General features: G+C 49.9%; 1 protein-coding gene across 4 annotated transcripts in view; it reads right to left on the reverse strand.

Moving 5' to 3' along the window:
• Klhl29 (kelch like family member 29) overlaps window positions 1–22,859 on the reverse strand; it is a 287,828-nt gene that overhangs the window by 2,360 nt on the left and 262,609 nt on the right. For 3 of the 4 annotated variants that reach the window (XM_045149551.1, XM_045149552.1, XM_045149550.1), the window contains 8 exons: window positions 22,616–22,754; window positions 14,004–14,206; window positions 12,587–12,846; window positions 9,362–9,560; window positions 9,039–9,221; window positions 8,651–8,831; window positions 2,089–2,282; window positions 1,617–1,761 (listed from right to left, as the gene is read on the reverse strand). In XM_045149551.1, the coding sequence (XP_045005486.1) occupies window positions 1,617–1,761; window positions 2,089–2,282; window positions 8,651–8,831; window positions 9,039–9,221; window positions 9,362–9,560; window positions 12,587–12,846; window positions 14,004–14,206; window positions 22,616–22,754 (1,504 nt within the window). The remainder of the gene's footprint in view (window positions 1–1,616; window positions 1,762–2,088; window positions 2,283–8,650; window positions 8,832–9,038; window positions 9,222–9,361; window positions 9,561–12,586; window positions 12,847–14,003; window positions 14,207–22,615; window positions 22,755–22,859) is intronic. The other variant, XM_004663761.2, reaches the window with a different exon arrangement.

Here is a 22,859-nt window from a genome sequence, read left to right on the forward strand (position 1 = left end):
AGCCTTTTCCCAGCTCTGAAGGGAGGACCAAGGATGGCTGAGGGAGGAGCCACCTCTTATACAGATGGCAGGTCCATCTCTCAGCCTCTTCAGCATCTTTTCCTGCTGACCACATAGAGCCTCTGAATGTTCACATCAAGTTGGGAACAAACTCTAGGATGCCAGGAGAGGACCTGATCTAACTGAACACCAGCCACTTGACTGAGAGTTCTGCCCCTGTCCCACCCTTCTGCTGGGCATTCTTCTTCACACATGTGACCTGGAGCTGCTGCCCACCCATGACTACAAAGACCCAGAATGCACTGCAGGCTGACCAGTGGCTGTGCCTGGATTCTTTCTCTCATGATGCCCTCTGGCTTGGTCCTGTTATCCAAATCAGCTCCCCTGTCATGACATGCAGCATTGCACACTCTCTGCATTTATTTCCTTCTTGCATTTCAGCTGCTTCCTTCCATTCACCAGAAAGTCCCAACTTTTCTCATTTCAGCAAACAGCCATTTCTTCTTGGCAGACACCAAGGTTTCTACTATGCTCTGCTCTAGTTTTATGCTGCTCTGGGTTCTCTAGTCTCTGCCTTTATAGGACCTTCTCCCTGGTTCTCTTTTAAGGCTCAGCTTAAAATTACCCTCTCCTCCAACATTCCACCCCCTTCTAGTCTCTGATGAGTCATGGTCCCCCATCATCCCTGTGGAGCTCAATATGTCCATTGTCACTGCCAGCAACAGCGTAGTCGAGCTGTGTCCTGCACACTGCCACCATTAGAGGATGTGGCACAAAAATATTGCTCAAGAAATGAAGAATGAGAACTCCAGCAGTTCTCTGACCCAACTGTCAGAGAATGGAGACCTTTCCCAGGCTAGAACAGTTTCTTTCTTTCTTTTTTTTTTTTCCAGAACAGTTTCTTACTAGGAGTGTATGATCTCTTGTAGCCATGGTCTACAAATGGCAGTCACTTAATAAATACTTCATGCTGTAAATACATTGAAAACTTAGAAATTGCCTCCACATAGATACAGATGTATTCAGGAAGAACCTGCTATGGAAATACTGATAATGGGGTAGTTCTTATTCATTAGTCCTCTGAGTCCAGTCATGTAGTAGACTGGAAGATCAAGGATTGGTATCCTTGCTCTGGGGGAGGGCACTGGGACTAAACCACATCTACCTCCACTTCTTTCTCTCCCTGCAGGAGCTGGGCCTTAAGTACTTCTGCCAAGTCAGTCTTTGAGACTGTAGAGCAGATATGTCTCATGCCCTTGCTCCCAGCCCAGGTTCCAAAGGCCATGGAGATCATGCATGTGACCAGAGCATTATAGCCCCCATCCCCGGTCATTGTCTATGTATGCTTCTGGAAGGCATTCTGGGGGAAAACTAGACTTGCCTCTCACCGACAGGAAGACTGCCTTGATACTTCTTTCAGTATGAGATGTGGTCAGGTGAGCTACAGTTAAGGCCAGAGCTTGTCACGGCTGCCTTGGCATCTGTTTGTATGAATGGTGGAAAGGAAGAGCAGCTGCTCTGAGATAGAAATTGCTTTGATATGGAAAGGTAGGAAGTCCTTGTGATCACATCTCTCCCATTATGTCCTCCCCCACACTCCTTCACCACCTCCTCACCTGCAGAACTGGCGAGAGTGGTTCATGTTTGGGCCTGCCTTGATGTTGCCTTTTTCTGGGTCATAGATAGTGGTGGCTCTGGCATAAGCTCCTCCCAGGATGAACACAAAGCCATTGAGTGTGACAGCGGGTGCATACTTGTTGTCTATGAGGACAGCAGAGCAGGTGGTCAAGGGGGTGGTCTCAGCCTTCCTTCCCCTTTCTCTCCCAGTAGCCCTCCTCACCCCGGTGTGTCATGGATTGACCTGAGGACAGGCTGGGGGAATGGGAACCTAGAGCCTTGACCGATCTCCCTTCTCTGGGCACTGGGATCCCTGCTGCCTCTGGGCTTCAGGGCACCCACTGGCCACTCCCAGATCTAGGTCTGCAGAGCCACTGGGTTTAGCCAGAGTCAGTCTGGGATGGTGGGATTGAATAAGTCAGAGACAGGGGATGCCACACTGCCTGGGCTGAGGGGGCTGCTGGTCCTCACCAATCATTGGGGACTCGATGAAGCTCCACGTATTGGTCTGTGGCACGTAAGACTGGAGGACACCTGCAGCTCGGCCTGCTTCGTTCACTCCACCAAACACGTAGATCTTGCCTCCACATACAGTAGCTGCTGCGGAGTGCACTGCTTTGGGCAGTGGGGCCACTGCCTCCCATTGGTTGGTGATAGTGTCGTATCTGTTCAGAGGACAAAAAGAGAAGCTCTGTGCAGGACCAGGCCACAGGCAAGGGCCGCAGACCTTGAGGAACCCAGCCATCTGCCTCCTGCCCTTAGCATCACTAGCTTAGCTGGAGCTCACAGCAGGGGGCACTGGCCTGAGTCACTCCAAACCACCAGAGTGGTGGCTCCCATTGGCCCTTTTGCCCCCTATTTTGAGTTCTTTGTTACTGTCACGGATCTAGTACACTGCTGACTCTTGCCTTTGTTCACACAGTGATCCTATCCTTGGACAAATCACCGAGCCCAGTCCTACCCTTCCCTGTGGTGACTGTGCCCCCAGCACCAGCTGTATACTAGAGCAGTGATGAGGACCGGGGAGACCAGCACAAGCCAAGCATCATTCCTGCCTTGAGTTACTCCAGTGGGAAGGACAGCCAAATAAGACATGCAGGAATGTATGACCCCCAAAATGGTTAGTGGGGTGATATGACTTAAAGGGTCAAAACACACACAGTAGGTCACCCAGCCTGCTCTCACATGTTGAGACAGGCCTTCAAGAGTGACCTGGGGTTGTACCTAGAAGGGGGGTGAGCTGGTGCTGGTGGGATGAGGAAATGAAAGGACAGTTCAGGGCATGGTAGCATTTAGGGAACATTTAGAAGATACATGCCAAGCTTGGAGATTTGGACTGGATGGAAATAATCCTATTGGAGGGACAGAGAAGGGAGCTGGGGAGGGAAGGATGCATCCAGTTTTGTCTGTGGGCAATATGTTGAGGGTATGTAGTCTGGGTCGAATATTTAACTTTGGGGTCACCAGAACAAAGAGAGAACTGATGTTATGATGTGCGCAGGGGAATGTGGGCTATCCTGAGGATGAGTACACACTCCAGGAGTGCTGTAGAAGGGCCCTGGGAAGAGCAGCCAGTGAGATCAAATAGCCAATGGCAGTGCTGCAGAAGGCAAATGGTCTCAAGTGTGAAGGACAGGGTGAGAGGGCAGGTATTTCAAGCAGGTCATGGTGCTCCTGTGTTTAAGGGCACTGTAGGTGGAATGAGGTGCAGAAGGCGTGTGTGTGTGTGTGTGTGTGTGTGTGTAGTGAAAGGGAGGCTACAGAGTGGAGACCAAGATAGCAAAGACTTCTCTCAGGGGAACTTAGCTTCAAAGAGGCCAAAGATGGGGCATCCAGAAAGGAACATGGGATCTAGAAGGAGTTCTGCTAGTGGAGTGTTGTGCATGTTTCCCAACACCATCTCTGTGAGGAAAAGGTCCTAGTATTTGCTGACCTCTGTGATGTGAATCCATCTGCCTGACTTCCAGCTACCAGCAGTGGAGGAGACCCCCTGTGCTCTGGCCATGGCTACCCAGGACTCTCTCCATGTACAGCTACTGTAGCCATGTGGAACATCAAGCAGAGAGTAGGAAAATATAGTAGATAACTAGGAAGTGACGAGTGGTGAGGATGTATTATCTGTGTCTTTAATATGTAATTCTAAGTGTATACGACTTAACTTTGTATAACAGCTGGGTTGCAGAGTGAATTCTCTTGAGAGAACTCTGGCTCAACACTGGTTTTGCTTCAGTGGGGAGAGAGAATTATTATGCTTACATGCAGATGGAAGCCCAACTGGATAAGGAAATATTAAACATGTGGTGGGTCTCCATATCTGTGTATCCCCATATCACAGTCAACACTGAAAATAGTTGAAAATCTATATTGAATGTGTACATATTTTTCCTAATTATTTCCAAAACAGTATAGTATAACAGTTATTTACATAGCAATTATATCATGTTAGGTATTTCAAGTGATGAATGAGATGATTTAAAGTATTTGGAGTATTTAGGAAGATGTGCACAGGTATTCATATGTGAACACGACACCATTTTACATAAAGGACTTGAGCATCTGCAGATGTGGGTCTTGTCAGGGGTCCTGGAACTAACCCTCTGTGGATGTCAAGGAAAGACTGGATAAGAAAGAGAATGTGGAGTAGGAGGCCGAGAGGGCATTGTGTACCTGTCGCTCAGCACTCAGAAGGCTAAGACTGGAGAACTTCTTGGACAACATGGTTCCCATCTTTAAAAAGGAAAAAAAGGGGGCTGGAGAGATTGTTAAGTGGTTAGGGCATGTGCCTGCAAAGCCTAACAGTCTGGGTTCAATTCCCCAGTACCCACATAAAGCCATATGCACAAAGTGGAGCATGCATCTTGAGTTTGTTTGCAGTGGTTGGAGGCCCTGGCACACCTATTCTCTCTTTCTGCTTGCAAATAAAAAAAAAAATTAAAAAAAAAGAAAAGAAAGATGGGGAAAGGGAAAAGTTGGTGATATAAGGTTTTTGGTAGTTACAACAGATGCAATTAAAGCCTTAGTGAGGAGGAGAGTGCAGTACTGTGGTCTGGAGAGAGGAAGGTGGAAGCAAGGATGGCGCAGATGCAGGGACATTTGCTAACGTAAGCCATAAGATATGAATTTTCTTGGTTTTGTTTTGTTATTTATTTATTTGAGAGAGATAGAGAGAAAGAGCACAAATGGGCATGTGAGGGCCTCTAGCCAGTGCAAATGAACTCAGACGCATGTGCCACCATGGATATCTGACTTTACATGGGTACTGGGGAATCAAACCTGGGTCCTTAGTCTTCACAGACAAGTGCCTTAACTGCTAAGCCATCTATCCACATTTTCTTTGTTTTTTAAGGTAGGATCTTAGGTATCTCAGGTTGGTCCTGAACTTGTTATGTAGCTGAAGATGACCCTAAACTTTTTCTTGTCTCTACCTCCTGAGTGCTGGGATTATAGGCATCCTTTTTTTTTTTTTTTTTTTTTTTTGTGGTATTGGAAAGGGAACCCAGGGCTTCCTGCATGCCAGGCAAACATTAGCAACTGAGCTTCACCTCCAACTTCAACATGAAAATTCTTGACTGATGGTCCCATTTTCTCTGGAAAGCAGGAGGCAGTGTTGGCAAAAGAAGTGGGGTTGTCTACATGGGATTTGGGTTTTGAGGACAGAAGGGAGGAGTAGGAACGCTTACTCTTGAGAGCAGGAGAAATGGGTGAGTAGGCAGACCCAAAAAGTGCTCTGCAGCATCCAGGACTGGGTGGAGGAAGCTCCAGGTGCAGTGGAGCCGGTGTGGAGGATGCTGGGAATCTTCCTGCCAGCCCAGGGGCAGAGCAGAGAAGGCAAAGGGTTGGGCTGAGCAATCTCTGCAGGCATGGTGCAGGATGGAGTGGTGAAGCTAGAGGATGGTGAGGTGATGAGATCTGACCTCCACACAGGACAGGGGAAAGGGGACAGGAAGTGGCTGCTGTGAAGAGCACAACAGGGATTACGCAGGCTGGCCAAGTGGGACAGCATCTTCCCCTGTCATTAGCATCTCTGTGCAGGGCTCCTTGAAGCTGGCTGCCCTCAGTGCTCTCTTAGGACTCTCTGTACCTACCAGAGACACATCTATCCTCCTCTTCTCAGTGCTTTATGTGTACCTGAGCCCAAATCAGGGGCCTGACTCAATTCTCTGTGCCGCCAGAGTTGGGGTTCTGTCCAGCACCCTGTTATCATTTGTCCTGTGAGCATTATTTGGACACCAGCCACAATAAGATCAAAGCTTGGGTGCACTAGGAAGAGGGTCTTACAGGGACTGTGCCTCTGGCCCCTGAACTAGAGGAGAGGGGTGGGCCGTGCAGTATGCACTTCTGAGCTTGGATTTGAGAAGAGGCTGGAGTGGGTTAAAGAGCAGCAAGGGCTGATGCTGTTCAGCTGCCAGTGGATAATCAGTGGCTAATATGCCATGGAGTAAGTGTCTTTTTGGACAGTGTCAGAAGTTCAGATATCTGTTTTTTAAGCCAATATGGCAGAGAGCCAAAGAGTTCCTGCAGAAGGAGCTGGGAGATGAGGAAGATTATGTGGCCGTTAGTCCTCAGTCTTTCGGCATAATGGCACATTCTGCTGCACACAAATTTCCTGAGAGCTTGTTATTCCAGGTGGCTGATTGCCAAGCCACGAGCCCTCCCGTCAGCTCAATCTGTCAGCTTCCTGCTTGAGAAGGATATGCTAATGACATGCAAATGACCCTGCCAAGTGAGGCGCTTCGCTATCATTTATCCCATAACCACAGCTCCTGCAATATACTGCTATAAAATATTAGACCCAGTTATTTATATAATGATATAATGCAGGTTTGTCTATGGCACTGTTGTTTTAATCTATAATTATGTAATCTCACTCTATTCCTGTAATACAGTAATGTAATATAATTATAAAACATCATATATCTCATTCATTATCAACAGAATAGCAATTTGTACCGTTATTGCTTCCTGGGGAACAAAGTGCCCTCGTGTCTGTCCCCATGACACTGACCTTCCTGTCACCCTGAATTTTCATCATTGCTACCATGTAGCCTACAAACTGACTTCCTGAAAGAGGTAACCTTTGTTCTTTGGGAAGCAGTGGGTGTCCCTTACCCTGATCCTCTACTGTCCTGCAAGGGCCTTCAAGTCTTTATCCCGTCCTTCCACGACAGATGACAAAGCAGGGAGCTGAGGGAGGGTTTGGGGCTCCTCAGGGCTCCCTGTGATCCCTCACTGTCCCTTCATTGACTGGGACTCCTGGGGTTGTTTTGCCCACAGGTGCCTGAGCTGACATTTCCCAACCAGCAGGAAAGCTGCCCCCAAGGAAGGCCAGAAGCAGAGCAGGCTGCCCCTGGGCCTTGGAGAAGTGCTCCAGAGCCCGAGAAGAGTGAGATAGAGCTTGTCTCTACCTCTGAGTGTGTTTGATTCTTGAACAAATCCCCATATTTATCAACAAGTATAACTTTGCAAAATGAGTAATCAGCATCTTAGGAGATTAAAAATAGCTGACAGAAGCAAGGCAGTATGACAGATCCAACTCAGTGTCTGCTACATAGAAAATGTCTCCTTTGTCATGTGTTTATTACTGGGTGACAAATGATTGGAAGCTGATGCTTCCGGAAGGCTGGAGGGGGACACACCTGGCCTTGTAGTGGGTTACACTGAAGGCTGGTCTGAGTCCAACAGTAGTATTAATATGCTCATAATCACCTGAGGATCTACCACCATCTTCAAATCAATATGACAATTAAATGTTGCTACCAGTCCAGCTCTGGGCTCCACTTGGGGGAGTTAAAAGGCCACAATGAACGTTTAATGCCTATCTCACTCTGAAACCATCCTTGCTATGTACCATTTGTCAAGTGTCCAATTAGTCACCCAGGGTGAAAAAATTCAAACTGAAAGGTATTTGTAGCTTCACAAGCAAAAGGATGTCACATGGGAAAGAGTGCTTCTGGTGGTGGCTTAATGGGGTGGGTTAGGGTACAGAAAAGTCTGGGAAGAAGGGCTACTGATCATAACTGTGGCTGTAATTTGGGACTGAGTCAGTCTAGTGTGTTGCTGTCTAGGGAACTATTTTCTCCTGAAGCAGGACTGAGGTGTGCTCGTCCCTCTGCTCAGTGATGCTGTTCTCCTGAGCGTTCAGGGCATCCTTCCCTAGCTTCCCTCAGGAGCTTGTTCATTCTCTGCCACAGCAGTCTCCCTGACTCCAGAGCCACAATCTCTCCAGCCTCGGGACCCTCTGGCCCAGGCCTGGACTATATCCTGGTCTCAGGAGGAAGGTAGCATGATACCTGCAATGGAGGACAGACTGACTAACCTATGAGTTTTGGACTCACTGGCTTATATTTTTTCTTCTAGATAATTCTAGAGGACTGGCCAGACTCTGCCCCTAACTTGCTTAGTTGGTAGGCAGCAGCAATTTCCTAGAATGCGTGGGGCAAGAGGAGGAGTGCAGCTCCCACCTGGGCAGCTCCCCAACTAGCATGGTCCACATTTGGGCCATTGGTCCTCTGAAGTCCGGCAAGTCTGTGGACTGGAACTTGCAGTCCAATGTGTCCCCCAACTGCTCAGTTGGGTTAGTCATGCTCACTCTGGGTCATTCCATGGCTGGACCTTGAGTTACTATCTTGTCTGACATCTAAGGGGATGTTGACAAGAATGCTTTCTCTAGTGACTCACGAGCTTCTGTCTCATGCTCCTTTCCTATTATTGTGTCTGAGGAACTGGGATTATAGCCTTTTTTTTGTTTGTTTGTTTGTTTGTTTTTGAGGTAGGATTTCACTCTAGCTCAGGCTGACCTGGAATTTACTATGTAATCTCAGGGTGGCCTAGAACTCACGAAGATCCTCCTACCTCTGCCTCTCAAATGCTGGGATTAAAGGCATATGCCACCACGCCTGGCTTGGATTATAGCTTCTTAATGGTCTAGTCTGTAAGACATTGACATTAGATGAGTGTTGGCAGGGAGGTGTGAGTGACATTAGAATTCAGTGAATATGACAGGATGCCAACTTGGGGACTGTGGCTGCTTTACCTCTCCACATGGTCCACATTTCCTGCCACACCAAGTCCCCCAAGGGTGTAAATTTTTCCATCATAGACGAGGCTATTATGGCGACAGCGAGGGACTGTCATCCTGGAGACCAGGTTCCAGTTATCCAACAGGGACATGTAGCACCAGACATCAGCCAGCGTCACTCCTGATTCCATCCCACCTGTAGGAGATGGGCGTAAAGAGAGCAGGCGGGGCTGAGGAAGGGCTTGAGGCCAGGATGCCCAGCCCCAGGGGCAGAAGAAAGCAGTTTCACATGCAAAGCAGACACTTTGGGACTTGGCCTTCCTTAGCCCTGTGTGTGGGCAGAAGTCCTTTCAAGAAGCCCATTCCAGTCCCCACCCAGCCCTGTGGGGGAGGGGAGCCTCACCTGAGAGGTAGATGTTGTCCCCGGCACTCACTACACTGAAGAACTCGCGGTCATAGAAAGGCAGCGAGGCCAAGGGGTACCACTTGTTGTTCTGCGGGTTCCAGCAGGTGACAGCCACCAGTGAGCGCTGGGTCATCCCCACCATCTGACGGCCCCCAACCAAAACGATGACCTCGGCCACACCTGCAGGGACATGGATGCGCACCCTTGGGACACACACTGACATTGTCAGCATCTGTGCCTGAATCCTCTCTGGGGGACCACCTGGAGCCTGCTGACCTCATGGCATATGCAGTTCGGGGGTTGGGTATGTCCCTTGATACCTGCGGAGAGGCGGGGCCGGGTTCGCGGTGTCTGCATCTCCTGGCGGGCGTGGGGCAGCATGTGGTAGCGTTTGGCTTCGTTTACCAGGTCTCGACATGCTTCTGAAGACTTGATCAGCTCCTCATTGTCCACCACATTGAGCAGGTAGCTGGGGTGGATGAAGGGGAGGCGGACGACAGCCAGGAGCTCAGGTGCATACTGCAGGACAGAGGAGACAGGGATTCTGCTTAAGACTCCAAGGAGAAGCTGCTGTCTGTGACTTGACTGAAGAAAGGAAGAAGAATGGTTTGGAAGTGCAGACATTGCCAAGGCCAGCATCTACAGACAATGGGTGCCTAACTGGTGGGCAGGCCAGAGGTCTGGCAACTTCAGCTGGCCTGAGGTGGCCCACCTTCTGTCCGCTTCCTCTCACTCATAGACCCCAGCTGTATACGAGGCTGCCAGTGGGCTGAAACTTAGAGAACACAAACTTTGATCCTTGAAGAGGTGTGAGTTTTGTGGGGACTTGGGAACTGGTGGGAGGCCCCAGGAGATTTTAAATAAAATGGTTATTGATAGGTGGCTGTGAACACCTGCGTATGCCAACACCATCCTCCTTAGTGTTATCACCTTATCTCACACTGGCTTCTGGACCCTCACCCTCTGCTGAAGGATTTTCATGAACTGACTTGACTCCTCCATGCTGCTTGGAAAATGCTCATCATTTTCTGGGCTGGAGAGATGGCTTAATGGTTAAGGCGCTTGCTTGCAAAGCCAAAGGACCCAGGGTCAATTAGCCAGGACCCATGCAAGCCAGATGCACAAAGTGGTGCATGCATCTGCAATTAGTTTGAAGCAGCTAGAGACCCTGACATACCTATTCTCTCCTTCTCTAAAATAATAAATAAAAATATTTTAAAAATGCTCATCATTCCACCTACTTTTGTTTCATTCAGCAAATCTTTGGTGGGAATAACTGTGTCTGTGGTAAGCTTGTGGCTGATGTTACAGAGACTATGGAGACCCTGTCTGTGATCTCACTGTGTTTATTGGGAGAAGAAAAACAGGAGTATAGGTAGGGCTGTGGCAGGTACGGGAGAAGGCACAGGGCAGATGAAATCTGTGCTGGCTGTGCAAGAACTAGAGACTTCTGGCAGGTGAAGGGTGGAAGGTGGACGTGGAAGGGAGGAAGATAGTCAATGTTTGTGAAGAAGCTAAACACAGAGTGGAAGGGGATGAGTAGGGTTTAATTTTAGATGCAAAGGGTTTTGTTGAGGAGGAAAGCGCATAGCAGACAAGGGAGCAGTGAGGCTGGAAAGGCTCCCGGGGCATGCCTGACCGAGCTCATTCCATACTGGCCAAGGGCTATGTAACTTCTGCACATTGATAACAGAACTAGAGAAAGTTTCCCCAGTCTCTGGTGCACATGTGTGCATGTTTGTGCACATGTGTGGAGGCTAGAGGAGGATGGTGGTGTCCTCCTCTTGTTCTTTCACCTCATTTCCTTGCACCAGGGTCTTCCTGGGCCTGGAGCTTACTGGAGCTTTGGTTAGAATGGCTGACCAGTGAACCCTCTTGCCGCTGGCCCCATCAGTACTGGTTTTCACTCTGTGTGGCCATACCCAGCTTTTTTGGATGGGTGCTGGGGATCAGACTCAGACCCTCGTGCTTGTGTAGCAAGTGCTCTTACCTGCTAAGCCATCACCTCAGCCCCTAGAAAGAAGTTGTAAATAGGGCAAAGGCATGAACCCATCTGCTTTAGGAACAGCACTTGGGCTGTGGGTGGAAAATAGAGTTGGAGGAAACAAGACAATTGACAGGGAAATTACTGAGACCACACTGGCCAGGGTCCTGATGAGATGGGAGTGCTGAGTGGGAAAAGAGGGAGAAAAGTGGCAGAAATGAGCCCTGTGTCATCAATGAGAGGACAATGTGTGTGTGGACTGAAATGAGGAGCCCAGTAAGAGGACTGGACTTGAGGCCTGTTGTACTAGATGGACTTGGGAATTCATTGTTAGAAATGTACAGTAGGTGGTGGAAGAAGAGGGATGGAGTCTAGGACAAAGTTATAAGTTGAGGAATAGCCTTGTGAGTTACAGAAAATTGTGGCAGTTACTGTTATTAGCTACACACTCAAACTCCTTTCCTCTGAAAATAAATCTTATTTCATGTCCACTGGTTCAATCTGAAGAACCCATACTCCTGGACTCCAAGGATCCAGCAGTGGAGTTGAGTTGAAGGAAGCCATCTTTTCATTCCATATCCACCCAATGCCATTGATCCTAGCACCCTGTCCATCCCTTTCATCCTGGTCTGATTCAGGTGTCCCTCATAAACTCATGTGTCCTTCATGCTTGATCTGCAGCTGATGGCAACTTGGGAAATGGAACCTTGTTGGAAGAATGTTATTAGGGGCAGTCTTATGGTGGTTATGGCCAGATTCCCCTCACCAATGTTTGGCTAACTCTCCTGCTGCTAGTGTTCACTTGATGTTGGCCAGGAGGTGATGTCCAGCCTCTGCTCACGCCATCCTTTCCCCTGCCATCATGGGGCTTACCTAAAGCCAAAAGCACCCTTTCCTCCCACAAGCTGCTTGATGAGGTACTGTGTGTTAGCTATGTGAAGCTGACTGCAACATTCCATTTTTGTATTTTTTTTAAGTTGAGATAGGGTCTCTTGTAGCCCAGGCTGGCCGCAAACTGACTATGTAGCTGAGGCTAACTTGAACTCCTGATCTTCCTGCTTTTACCTCCCAAGTGCTGGTGTGTGCCACCATATCTGGCCTTCTCCTTCTTACTGAAAATGGACAGCCCTTTCCAGTGGCTTCAGTTCATTCTGAGGTCTGGTCTCTTGACTGTCATTCCTGATCAGACCCTTACTTTTGGACAACTGTCCCCATTTTCTGTTCTTTGCATTTTGTACCATCCTGAGAGCTTCCTGTATCTGTCCTGACTCATGGGCTCCTCCCCACAAGATCCCAGACAATTCCTTCCTGGTGCTCCTTCAAGGTGGAATGGCAGTCCTGGACTGATGCCCATGTCCAATTCTCTCTTTCCCTCTCTCATGCTGTATGTGTGTGGGCAAGGCAGGACCAGCCTCTTTCTCCTGCCTACTAGTTCCCATGTATCTCCTGATGATCAGATAGGCAATGCTGTCTTCTTCCCCTTCCTCTCTCCTTACTGCAGACCCCATCCCTGCAGGGCCCTCAAATCCAGAGGGAAGGGGTGGGTGTGGGGCAGGCCTACCTGTGCACGTGATGCAGGGTCCTTCTTGATCCACTTGATGACTGTCTCATATACCAGCTCCTCGGCCTTGGTGTTGAGGCTGTCATTGGAGACGTAGGCAATGAAGTCATCCTTGGAGATGCTGAGGATCTCCTCCTGAGCTGCCACTTCAGGGAAGATCTGCAGCGCGAAGGCCTTGGCCATGTGGTATAGCTCACTGCACTGCATAGCCTCAGCCATGGCCAGCACACCCAGGCAGTTGCTGGCGGTCAACTGCTTCTCTGGTGATGAGAGTGCAAGACCATTGACTCAAGGGTCTTAAAAGGGTTGCCTCTTGTTCCCACCATCATTCTTGCATCCTCCCCTGGACCATGTTCTTGTGACCCTGCTCCACTGTCCAGAGGCCCTAGGAACCCACCTCCTGTGTCCCCAAGCCTTAGATCCATTTCCCAGGTTTTCTTCTGCCCTAGCTCATGTGGACTCTCCCAGTGTCTCCTCTGTCCCTGCAGGCTTTGGCAGAAGGAGCAAGACCGTGATGAGTGAACTGAGGTTCTCTCTGTCTATATAGAGAAGGCTGGGACTTCAGTGTTTGGACTGGGGAGGGTGTCACACTGAGATTTATGGTGTCTTGCACCATCATGACAGGTATGCTTGAGTTCACAGACACCTTCCTTAAGTCACACCAACTGTACAAGACCTCACCTATCAATTCACTGACTCCTGTGGGCCTTAGCCTTCCTCAGCTTACCATCTGGAACCTGGGGTCTGCCTGGCCATGTCTCCTGACGACGGCGCTTCCAGCCTAGAACAGGATGTGCTCCTGGCTCTGCCACTTTGGCTTCTGGCCCTTCTAGATTCCTTAGGCCCTCAGCTTCCTCATCTATCCCCACAAGGCCTGCTTTCTCTCTCTTCAGACTTTATCCATGGCCATGAGTGATGCTTGCCCTTGTCCTCTGACCCCACAACTCTCAACCTATCTGGGTAGAACCAAGCTTCAAAGTGAGCCTGCTCTGGGCAGGGGACTCAGGACAGGCCCAAACCTAGATCTTGCACAGCAGCTCTGGGTTTCCCAGGATCATATCCCAGCTAAGCCCTGTTCATGCATAGTAATGCATGGGCATTGTGTTAAAGAGAAAAAAAGTGTATGGCTGCTTTGTTCAGGGCTTAGAGGCCAGGGAAGAGTGTTTTAGGCTGTCCCCATGAACAGGCTGTTTGTACAACCTCACAGTCCATTGGTTCTCAAAAGGGCTGCTGGGCTACAGTAATCCCCCTCAGTGTATGCCTTTGCATCATGCCAACCAAGTGCATGTAAAATCCAGCCAGTCTTGGCAGGGTTGGGGTCACACTGGTACTCCCTTCATGATTCTTGCTGGCTGGGAGTTTTTCACACATCTGCACTATTTTCCCCAAGTGACTCGTAGGCCTGCTGTCTGCTCACCAAGAAAGGACACACAGACTTTGCAGAAGGTGTGGAACTGGAACTTGCTGGCAGCCTCCAGCAGAGTCTTGGCGTTGGCCGAGTCGATGACCAGCGAGCCAGTGTAGACGAACTCCAGCAGCAGCTCGAGCACGTCCGCCTGCAGGTTGGGCAGCACCAGCTCCAACTTCTCCCGACCGCTCCGGCTGCCATCCTGAGCAGACCTAGACACAGAGACCAGCGTGTCCTCACCTGCCACCCCCATGGCCACTGCACTGCTTCCTCCCAGGGACAGAGCTCCCTGTACACCTCAGTCACGCCCTTCAGTTTAGGACTCAGAGGACACAGCAATGACACACCTGAACCTAATGACCTGACACGGGATCTGAAAGAGAAGAGGCTGACCAGAGGCGCCCAGAAGAACAGAAAACCCTGCTTATCACTACTTGGCATGTCCATGCAAAAAAAAAAATAATATATATATATATATATATATGCAAATCAAAAAGCATGAGCTGTGGATGGGGACGAAGACCAGGACTGGCCTCAAAGGGAAACAATATGGTTCAGCCCCTCCTGGTCCTGGGGTCTGCACCAAATTGGACCTGCGTACCCTGACAGGACCAACTGCCTCATATGGCAGTCTCCAGAGGGCTGAAGATCAGAAGGCTCTTGATTGCCTGCAATCCCAGCCAATCAGGAGGCTTCCTCTGAGCACCCCAAAACCTATTCCCCCCCCCCACTCCAAGCTTCCCTGGAAGCCCCTCCAATCCCATGCTTTCCAAAAACATATTGTTTCCTTTTGGGCATGGAAGGGAAGCCCTTCATGACATTGCTTGGAAACTGAGGACGAGACAAGATAGACGACAGAATGGTTAGAGCTGGGAGGGGAAGGGGAACAACCAAGGACTTCCGCCACAGACAGCCAGCAGCCATGACCTGGGGCCTGGCCCGCGCAGGGCCCTCCTGCCACATGGAACACGGGGTCAGAGGTCAGAGTGGCCTGCGTGTAGAGTGTGCATAGGGCTTGTGAACTGGGGGTAGCAGGGGGAGGGACACAAATATATCAGTATGTTTATATCTGGTGTCTACAGAAATACAAAACCATTGCAAAGGCTCCTAAGGCCTGGCAGCTGCTCCCTACAGCTGGACCTGGAAGGAAACAGATAAGATGAAGCGAGAACAACACCAATACAGAAGTGAGGCCGGGAGGAAAAACACCCAGAGCGTTAAGTCAGGAGGCAGGTTTCTCAGAGGCCATCAGCTTGGCCACCCCAGCTTCTCTCCCAGTCCAGCTTCCCTCACTGAGCCTGGCCCTGCCTGGGCTATGGCAGGGCAGTGAGCTCCCACTCACTTCTGGGAAGGCCAGGGGTCAAGACTCTTGTGACTTGTCCCTTGCATACACGTGGGGCAGGCAGTGGAGGTGGAGTGGTGCCTGGCAAGAGAACAGGATGGCAAGAGAATGGCCAGCTGCTGGGTGAGTGGGCAGAACACTGGCAGGAAGTAAGGGGACTGAGTGCCCTGCTTGGCTACGGGCAGGTGGGCAGCCTGGCCTGTCAGGCCCTCAGCCTCCTCTTCTGTAAAACAAGAGGATTGAAGTAGATGAGGCCTAAAGTTCCATGTAGACTTAGTGTGGCTTGGGCTAGAGAATCCCCTTCCCATGAGGCTCTTCCCTAGAGAACAGTGCCTGCAATTCTACCATCAGAGCAACATGTTCACAGGTTATAGCCTTTAAAACTCAGAAACAGCCCTGCAGAGATCTGGTTTTACTGGGACCCTACTGTCCGAGCCAGTGTTCAAAGCTTACTTTCCACAAACAACTCATCTGACCACATTCCCTAGGGTCTTTCACAAGGTACAGGTACCGGAGGGACTGGGCTGAGGCCACTTCCAGACCAATATATAGTGACTGCTAAAGTGACTTCACACACCTGTCTTTTGCTGCTTGGATGGATTTCCTTGCTTGGGTGGCTTTGTTGTGTAAAAACAAAAAAGAAAAGAAAAAGTTATATGTCCCTCTGAGATCCTGGAAATCCCAACTGCCTCCAGACCTCAGAGGCCATCTGGTCAGCATCTTACTCTGTCTTTGCCTCCATCTCCTCCACCCCATGTGCCACGTCCTGGTCTTTCTTCTGTATGCCCTTCACACTCTTGGGAGATTGAACTGGGTCACAGCCCAACAGGGTTAATGGGGCCAAGGTGGGCTGGTCCTTGTCACTGCTGCCTCCAACTATGACCAGCCCCACTAATCCCCACAAGTCCTTAGGCAAAGGAGCTCAACCCTTCAGGTCACACACATGTGCACATGCATGCACACACCATACAATACATGTACATGACCCTGACTGACATAGCCAGGAGGGATGTTGGCATTCTTCCTGTGCAGGGCTGGCCCATATGCAGTGCAGGGGACTGTCTCTCCTCATGTCTGAACCAGGGATGGGTCCTGAGGATGGAGGGCCTGCATTGTTGAGAAGCACCCATGCTTGTGAGGTAGAGTATAGGAGCGGAGGAGCCCAGGAATAATGCTATTAGGTCTGAGGAGGCCCCTGGCCACAGGATACATGGTTGTGGCTCTCCTGTACCACTGAATAAATGACCAGCAGGAGGCCCCTGGGGCTTGAAGAGCTGTCCCTGTACGTGGCCAAAGAGTAGCTGAGTTCAAGTTCTGGAGAAAGCAAGACCCACACAAGGAGGTTTGTACATCTCACTGGCACATGTCTAATGTCTACTGAATGTTCAGGTATGGCCCAGAGAGTTGTGAGGGCCAAGAAAGGCTAACAGCAACTCACTAGATACCATAGACTGGGGCCTGGTGCTCCTTAGGCCTTTGAGCAGAGGTTCCCTAGGGATCGCCCGATGGGTGACTCTGCTCACTGACGCAGGGCTGCATCCTCTATGTGATCGTTCTGCCCTATTCTGAGCTAGTTCTTGGGGTCTGAGTGTGTTGTTCTTCTCATCCTTCTGGGGTGACTTGGGGAGATGCTGGCACCTTAGGGCATGACACAATGGTGCAAGGCTGTGTAATAAGCCAGGAACAGGTAGCAGAAACCTTGTCTGTGATCATGACACTTAGAGACAGAAGTGTAGAACCCAAGCACACAGGCCAAGGGGCACTCTGGGAGACTGGAACTGCTTGGAGTCACTTTCTTTCAAGAGGCAGTGGGCCTGGGAGAGCTCAGGGTCTTGGGCTTATTTCCTACATAGTCTGGCTAGGTCTGTAGATGGATTGGGAATACCGACCCTCAACTAGTGAGGCATTGGAGACTCTACCATAAGCAGAAGGTTCCTGAAGGATAAGAGCTTTCCTCTGCAGACTTTCCAGTGGTGTGCTCTCACATGCCTCCATGGCCAGGTGCTTGTATTGCACATGTTGGAATTGCGTACTGCCTGAGGCAATGGTGAGTGACAGACAGGTATGGGAAGGTGATGAACATGGCTGACACCCCATTCTTCTTTCCTCATGTGATTCCCATACAGTCCCATACACTTAACTCCCAGGGCACAGTGTTTGGGCACACCCAAATTTAACTGGGTTCTGGGGACTTTGGGAAGGTCCTGGAATGCCCTTGAGAGGGGGTGACCCATCTAGCCACCATCATTGTGGCTGGATCCAAGAGGTGACTTCTCCCCTGGTTGCCTGGTTGTCAAGAGGTAACCCCTCCCTTGGGTTTCCTGGCTATCAAGCCACACCTGACTATCCCACCAGATAAAGGGGACAGATTCTGCCACCCATAAATGTGGCCTCTTGGAGAAGGAGAGGTGCAGAGTGTGTATCTTGGTTGGCACAAGAAAAGCTCTGTCACTTATGAACCAATGAGTCAACATCCACCTTGGATTCCTCTGTCATGGCTGAGCAAGGAAGGAGGATCACAGAGCCCATATACTGGACTTTCTGAAAATAACATTAGAGAAATAAGCTAATTTTTCCATCCATTTTCATTCACCATAAAGTAGAATGTAATTTAAATGCCATGTATGCTCCAACAGGCTTTGTGAGATAAGGCTTTCAGCTGGAGGGTAAAGTGCCATGCTCAGGCCTCTGTGTCCTTTGGCATGGTGAGGGGCAGTTCTTCTCTGGGGCATTTTCTCGTACATTCCCACTTGAAGGTATGTTGAGAAATATTGACACCTGCGTCTCTTAAGGACATTCACACCCTCTCTGATGGCACCTGTGCCTTAGCCAGGCATTGAATGGAAGTAGCTGACATTGGTTAATGTCCCCTGTGGCACCCAGCCATCTCTGAGAGGTTCTTGATGCCTACAGAATACATCCTGCTTGCTGAGGGTGAGAACCACTCTGGGAGACCTCCCTGGCTATGGTCACTGTTGGGCTCCCTCCAAGCCTGCGTGAAAGTGAGTGAGACTTGGCTGCAACACTCATTCTCCAAAGACAGTATCTCAGTCCCTTGTTCTTATCATCTGAAGGCAAGTGCCTCAGCTCCTGCCTCTCCTTGTCATTGGAAAGCAGCACTCAGCCCCTCTATTCACATCACTCGAGAGCAGCACCTTGGTTCTCCTCAGGATAAAAGGCAGAGCCTCAGATCCTGGTCCCTTGTTATGGACCAGAGGCAACATCCCAGGTCCTTGTCCTGCAGTTTCCACTGCAGATAGCCTAATCTATACAGGAGCTCCTTGGCCTCTAGTCCTTCTCAGGGGAGCTAGGGTCCTCACAAATGCCTTTTGTCTTGAAAAGGTTTCTGCCTTCCTTGGACAGGCTTTGTGGCCTTTTGACAAGTGCTACTAACATTCACATGCACACCACACATTCACACACACATGCACACAAACACCCCTTCTTAGACAGAGTCTCTATCCCTTTCCCTGCATCCCTGTTCATTCCCATGGGATGGTCAATGCTGGGATTGTCCTTTCTTTTCTCCCAGACTTCGCCCACAAATAAAAGCTGCATTTTTGTTCTCTGGGTGAGTGAATGGATAGCTAAGAGCAGTAGCTGTGAGTCAGATCACAAATGAAAGCCCAGATCTAAACATCACTTAAATGTCTCAGGTCCCAAACTCCTCACCTGTAAAATGTGGATTCTAACAGCACTGATTTCTCAGGGTGACATATCTATAAGTCTCTTTGTCATCAGGTGGTGACCTTGTCAGGAGATGAAGATGGCAGTGTGTGAGAAGAGTGTTTGAGGAGCAAACTGCTGTGACCTCAACAATGGAAGCATGTGGGGAAAAAAGCCTAGACAAGGTGGGGTACTGGAGCTTCAGGCAGCTGAGGTAGAAAGGACTTGACTATTGGCTGGGAGGCCTTGCTGGGAGGACCTAGCTCTCCTCTGTAGTCTCACTATATATATATATATTTTTTTTTTCTTCTTCTTCTGGTATTGTACTCAAGGGTCTTGAATATGCTAGCATGCAATCTACCACTGAGCTATATCCCCAGCCCTGACCATCGTGTTTATGAAACAAACCTGACAATGGTCTCCCCAGGCTTGCAAAGCCTATGATGTAGCTGTTACCTTTCTCTGTAGGCTTTTCCTGTCATCCTCACTCTCCACGTGGCACGGTAGCCACACTAAATCACTTGTGGCATCTCAAGCACCTGTTGGTCCATTGGCCCGTGGTCTCACATTTACTCTTAGCTATTCATCAGCCTCACTGCTTCCTAGTCTTCATGTGAAAGTGAGTGATGCGGCCCACACAGTCTCTGTTCAGCGTCTTTGCTCCCTCTCCCTACCGTCTGTCCCTTAGGAGTCTGTGCAGGCTCCCGCCCTGTAGGGGTCCCTGTCTGTTTTCTGAAAAAGACAGAGTTCTTGGCTTTTCATAGAGCCCACCTATGGTTCTAGGAGAGGCAGTCGCAGTGGGGGTGGGGATGGAGCCAGTGGACATGTTACTTAGGCGCTGCTGGAGATGCGAAGAGAATTAGCTTGACTCTTTAGGCCTGGGACTCTGAAAAAGCATCACCTTCCCTGTCAGTGCTTAGCCAGGGCAGGTTAGTTAATGGCTCCACAAAGAAGCCTCAAGATAGTGTGCCTCAGAGATTGCACCTTCCCACCCATGTAAGACCACAGTCCCTGAGAAGGAGCCCTGGGGCTACTTATTGCTGCGAGGCTATTTCAGCCACTGCACATGACGGCTGCAGGGCCACAGACATGAAGGGGAACGAAGAAGTGCGTGACAGCGTCAGTTTCTCTCTTGCCACGAAGAATGCAAAACTCCCCATGTGGCCCAAAAGAAAATGATCTTTCTGGGGCTGGAGAGATGGCTTAGTGGTTAAGCGCTTGCCTGTGAAGCCTAAGAATGCTGGCTCAAGCCTCGATTCCCCAGGACCCACATAAGCCTGATGCACAAGAGGGCACATGCATCTGGAGTTCGTTTGCAGTGGCTGGAGGCCCTGTTGTGCCCATTCTCTCTCTCTCTTCTCTGTTGCTCTCAAATAAATAAAATAAACCAAAAAATTAAAAAAGAAAATGATCTTTCTATGAAACTTCTGCTTTCCTCCTTCAAAGCATTTGTTTGCAGCCATCAGCATAAATGGTGACATGTGCCCCAGGGCCAGTATGAGTGGAAATAAAAGTCAAAATGGCTGTAAACAAACACTGTGACCTTTGGCCCCATGGCACATGGGCTCACTTTCAGTTTCCCTTCTGATTCCCTGAGGGACCCTATGCATAACGAAGGACTAGATTTCAGCCTGTCCAGATGGGCTTCATCTTCTTTTCTACCTACCAGGCATCTCCACTGGGGGACTGAGTGTCCTTAAGTCTGAGAAGGCAAGACACGTTTGGTCCTCTGTTGGTTATCTTTCCCTGACTAGCCTCCAACACTGTTCACCTGCCCCCTCCCTCATGCCTATGACCTGTCTTCTCATGCCTGGCATTTGAATTTGGGAAGAAGCCTCTCCAGGACAGCGCTGCCCATCCACTGATGATCAACATCATTTGGCTAACTCTTGGTTTACAGATGAGAAAACCTGAGGCTCGAGACAGACGATGTGGCTAGCTGGAGGGCGTAAGACTAGTGGCGGAGTCAGGTGTAAGACTAGGTCTTCTGGTTTCCAAGGTTGCCCTCTATCCTCCAGCAGTTGTTTGTAGCACTCATCCTTTCCCATCAGGTGAGGCACATCTAGCTTTTCTTGATATGTGGGCACCCCTCCCCACCTTACACCAAACTCAGGAGGCCAAGGCCTGATTGTTCAGCTCACATCTGCTGGGGAGGCCACCTGACTGTCTATGGCTCATGCATGTCTGGAAGATTCTCACCCATCAGGGTCCTCTTCTTTGTTGGGGAAAGAGTTTGGCTTTAATGTGAGATCTTTTAAAGCAGTTTAAGGCTCCCCTTTCCTACATGGTTCTAGAACAAGGCCCGGCCATTGCTTGAAATAGACCTCTTACTCTCCAACCCAAGGCCCCAGGATGCTTATGTGTGACCCTGAAGCCAGATTCTGGTCACTGCTAGTTCCAGAATTTTCCTCCCTGGCCTCAAGGAGCCACTGGACCTGCCTTTTGCCCCCAGACTCATGCCTCAAACCCTTGTGCTTGGACAGAGAATCCAAGCATCAGGAGTAGGAGACATGAGCTGTCCATGAGATGGGACGTCACAAAGAGCCTGTCCCTCCTTCGTGGCAGAGGGCCAGTGAGGCTGGGTGGGGCCTCACGCCTGGTGGCCTGGCTCTATGTCAAAGGACACAGGGATCAGAAGGGAGATGCCAGCCAGTGTGCCATCCTGAAACAAAACACAATCGCTCTGGGGTTAGTTGGCAAGTCCAAACACAGCACTGGGAAGCAAGCAGAGGTCCTGTCCTCCCACACTGAGCTCTGTCCCGGCTCAGCGTCCGCCCCGGAGAGGCTGCAAGGCAAAATGAGCAGCGGCATTAATCTGCTGATGGGTGAGAGAAATGTGAGTGTGACCCTGGGCTGGCCCCTCAGCTGCTCTCCCTCACTAAGGAGCTAGGAGGTGGCCCTGACTTTTGCAAGGGTATGAAGCAGACAAATTTTTAAAAAATCAATATAATGGCAAAGAAAAAAAAAAGATGCTCAGGCACCATTAACAATGATCCAGGTGGAATCAGCTGTTGGGCTGGAGTAGGGCCCAGGGAGGGTAAAGGCTGAGAGATGGTGTTCAGGACACACCTGCTCTACACTCTGATAACACCCAGTGTGCAAGCATAGAGACATGCAGAGCGGAGGAAGCTCTGCCTGTATGCTCTTCCCCCTGACTCGGGTTGGGGAGGGCGGCCCCTGGGGTGCTGCGTGTTTCTCAGTGGGGATGGTCTGTTCCATGTGCTTTTGTAGTATTCAGTTCACCATCAATAGCAGTGATGGTGGCCCTGGGGACCCTGGGAGATGGGGCAGTGTGCAATGGTCCCTAAAAATAGAGTCTCCAGTCCTAACCTCAGGGAAGGCTTGTGAGCCATGGGAGCATGGGATCTGGGACAGGCAGGGGTATTGTCTACTGTGGGCAGGCCCCTGGTGGCCAGTGAAGCTGTGTGGGGGTGAGGGTAGTGGCTGCTCTGAGGCTGTGTGTGAGCGGGCACTGGGAGGAGGAGGAGAGATGGCTACTGGCTCTGTGACAGGGAGTCACGCTTCAGGAACCTGCAAGAGAGGGGAGGAGAAAAGCGACACAAAAGCGTCCTACAAAGGAACAGACCCGACCACAGCTGGAAGGAAGGCAAACCTTTGAATCAGGTCCTTGAAATACAAGCTGCAGGAAGCTAGAACATTTTGGTGGACTTCAAACTCTCTGCCTTCAACAACAATTTTCAGGTCTGTAAACGCTTTCGCTCTGCGCTGCTGGTTCAATTCCTTCAACATTTCTGCAGAACAGAGAAGACAGACAGGGCCAGGTTCCCATTAAGAGGTTTTAAAATTTTTTAAAATTTTTAATTAATTTTTTTAGAAGTAGAGAAATAGAGAATACT

Source organism: Jaculus jaculus, chromosome 5 (assembly GCF_020740685.1).
Source record: "Jaculus jaculus isolate mJacJac1 chromosome 5, mJacJac1.mat.Y.cur, whole genome shotgun sequence".
Taxonomy (NCBI): Eukaryota; Metazoa; Chordata; class Mammalia; order Rodentia; family Dipodidae; genus Jaculus; species Jaculus jaculus.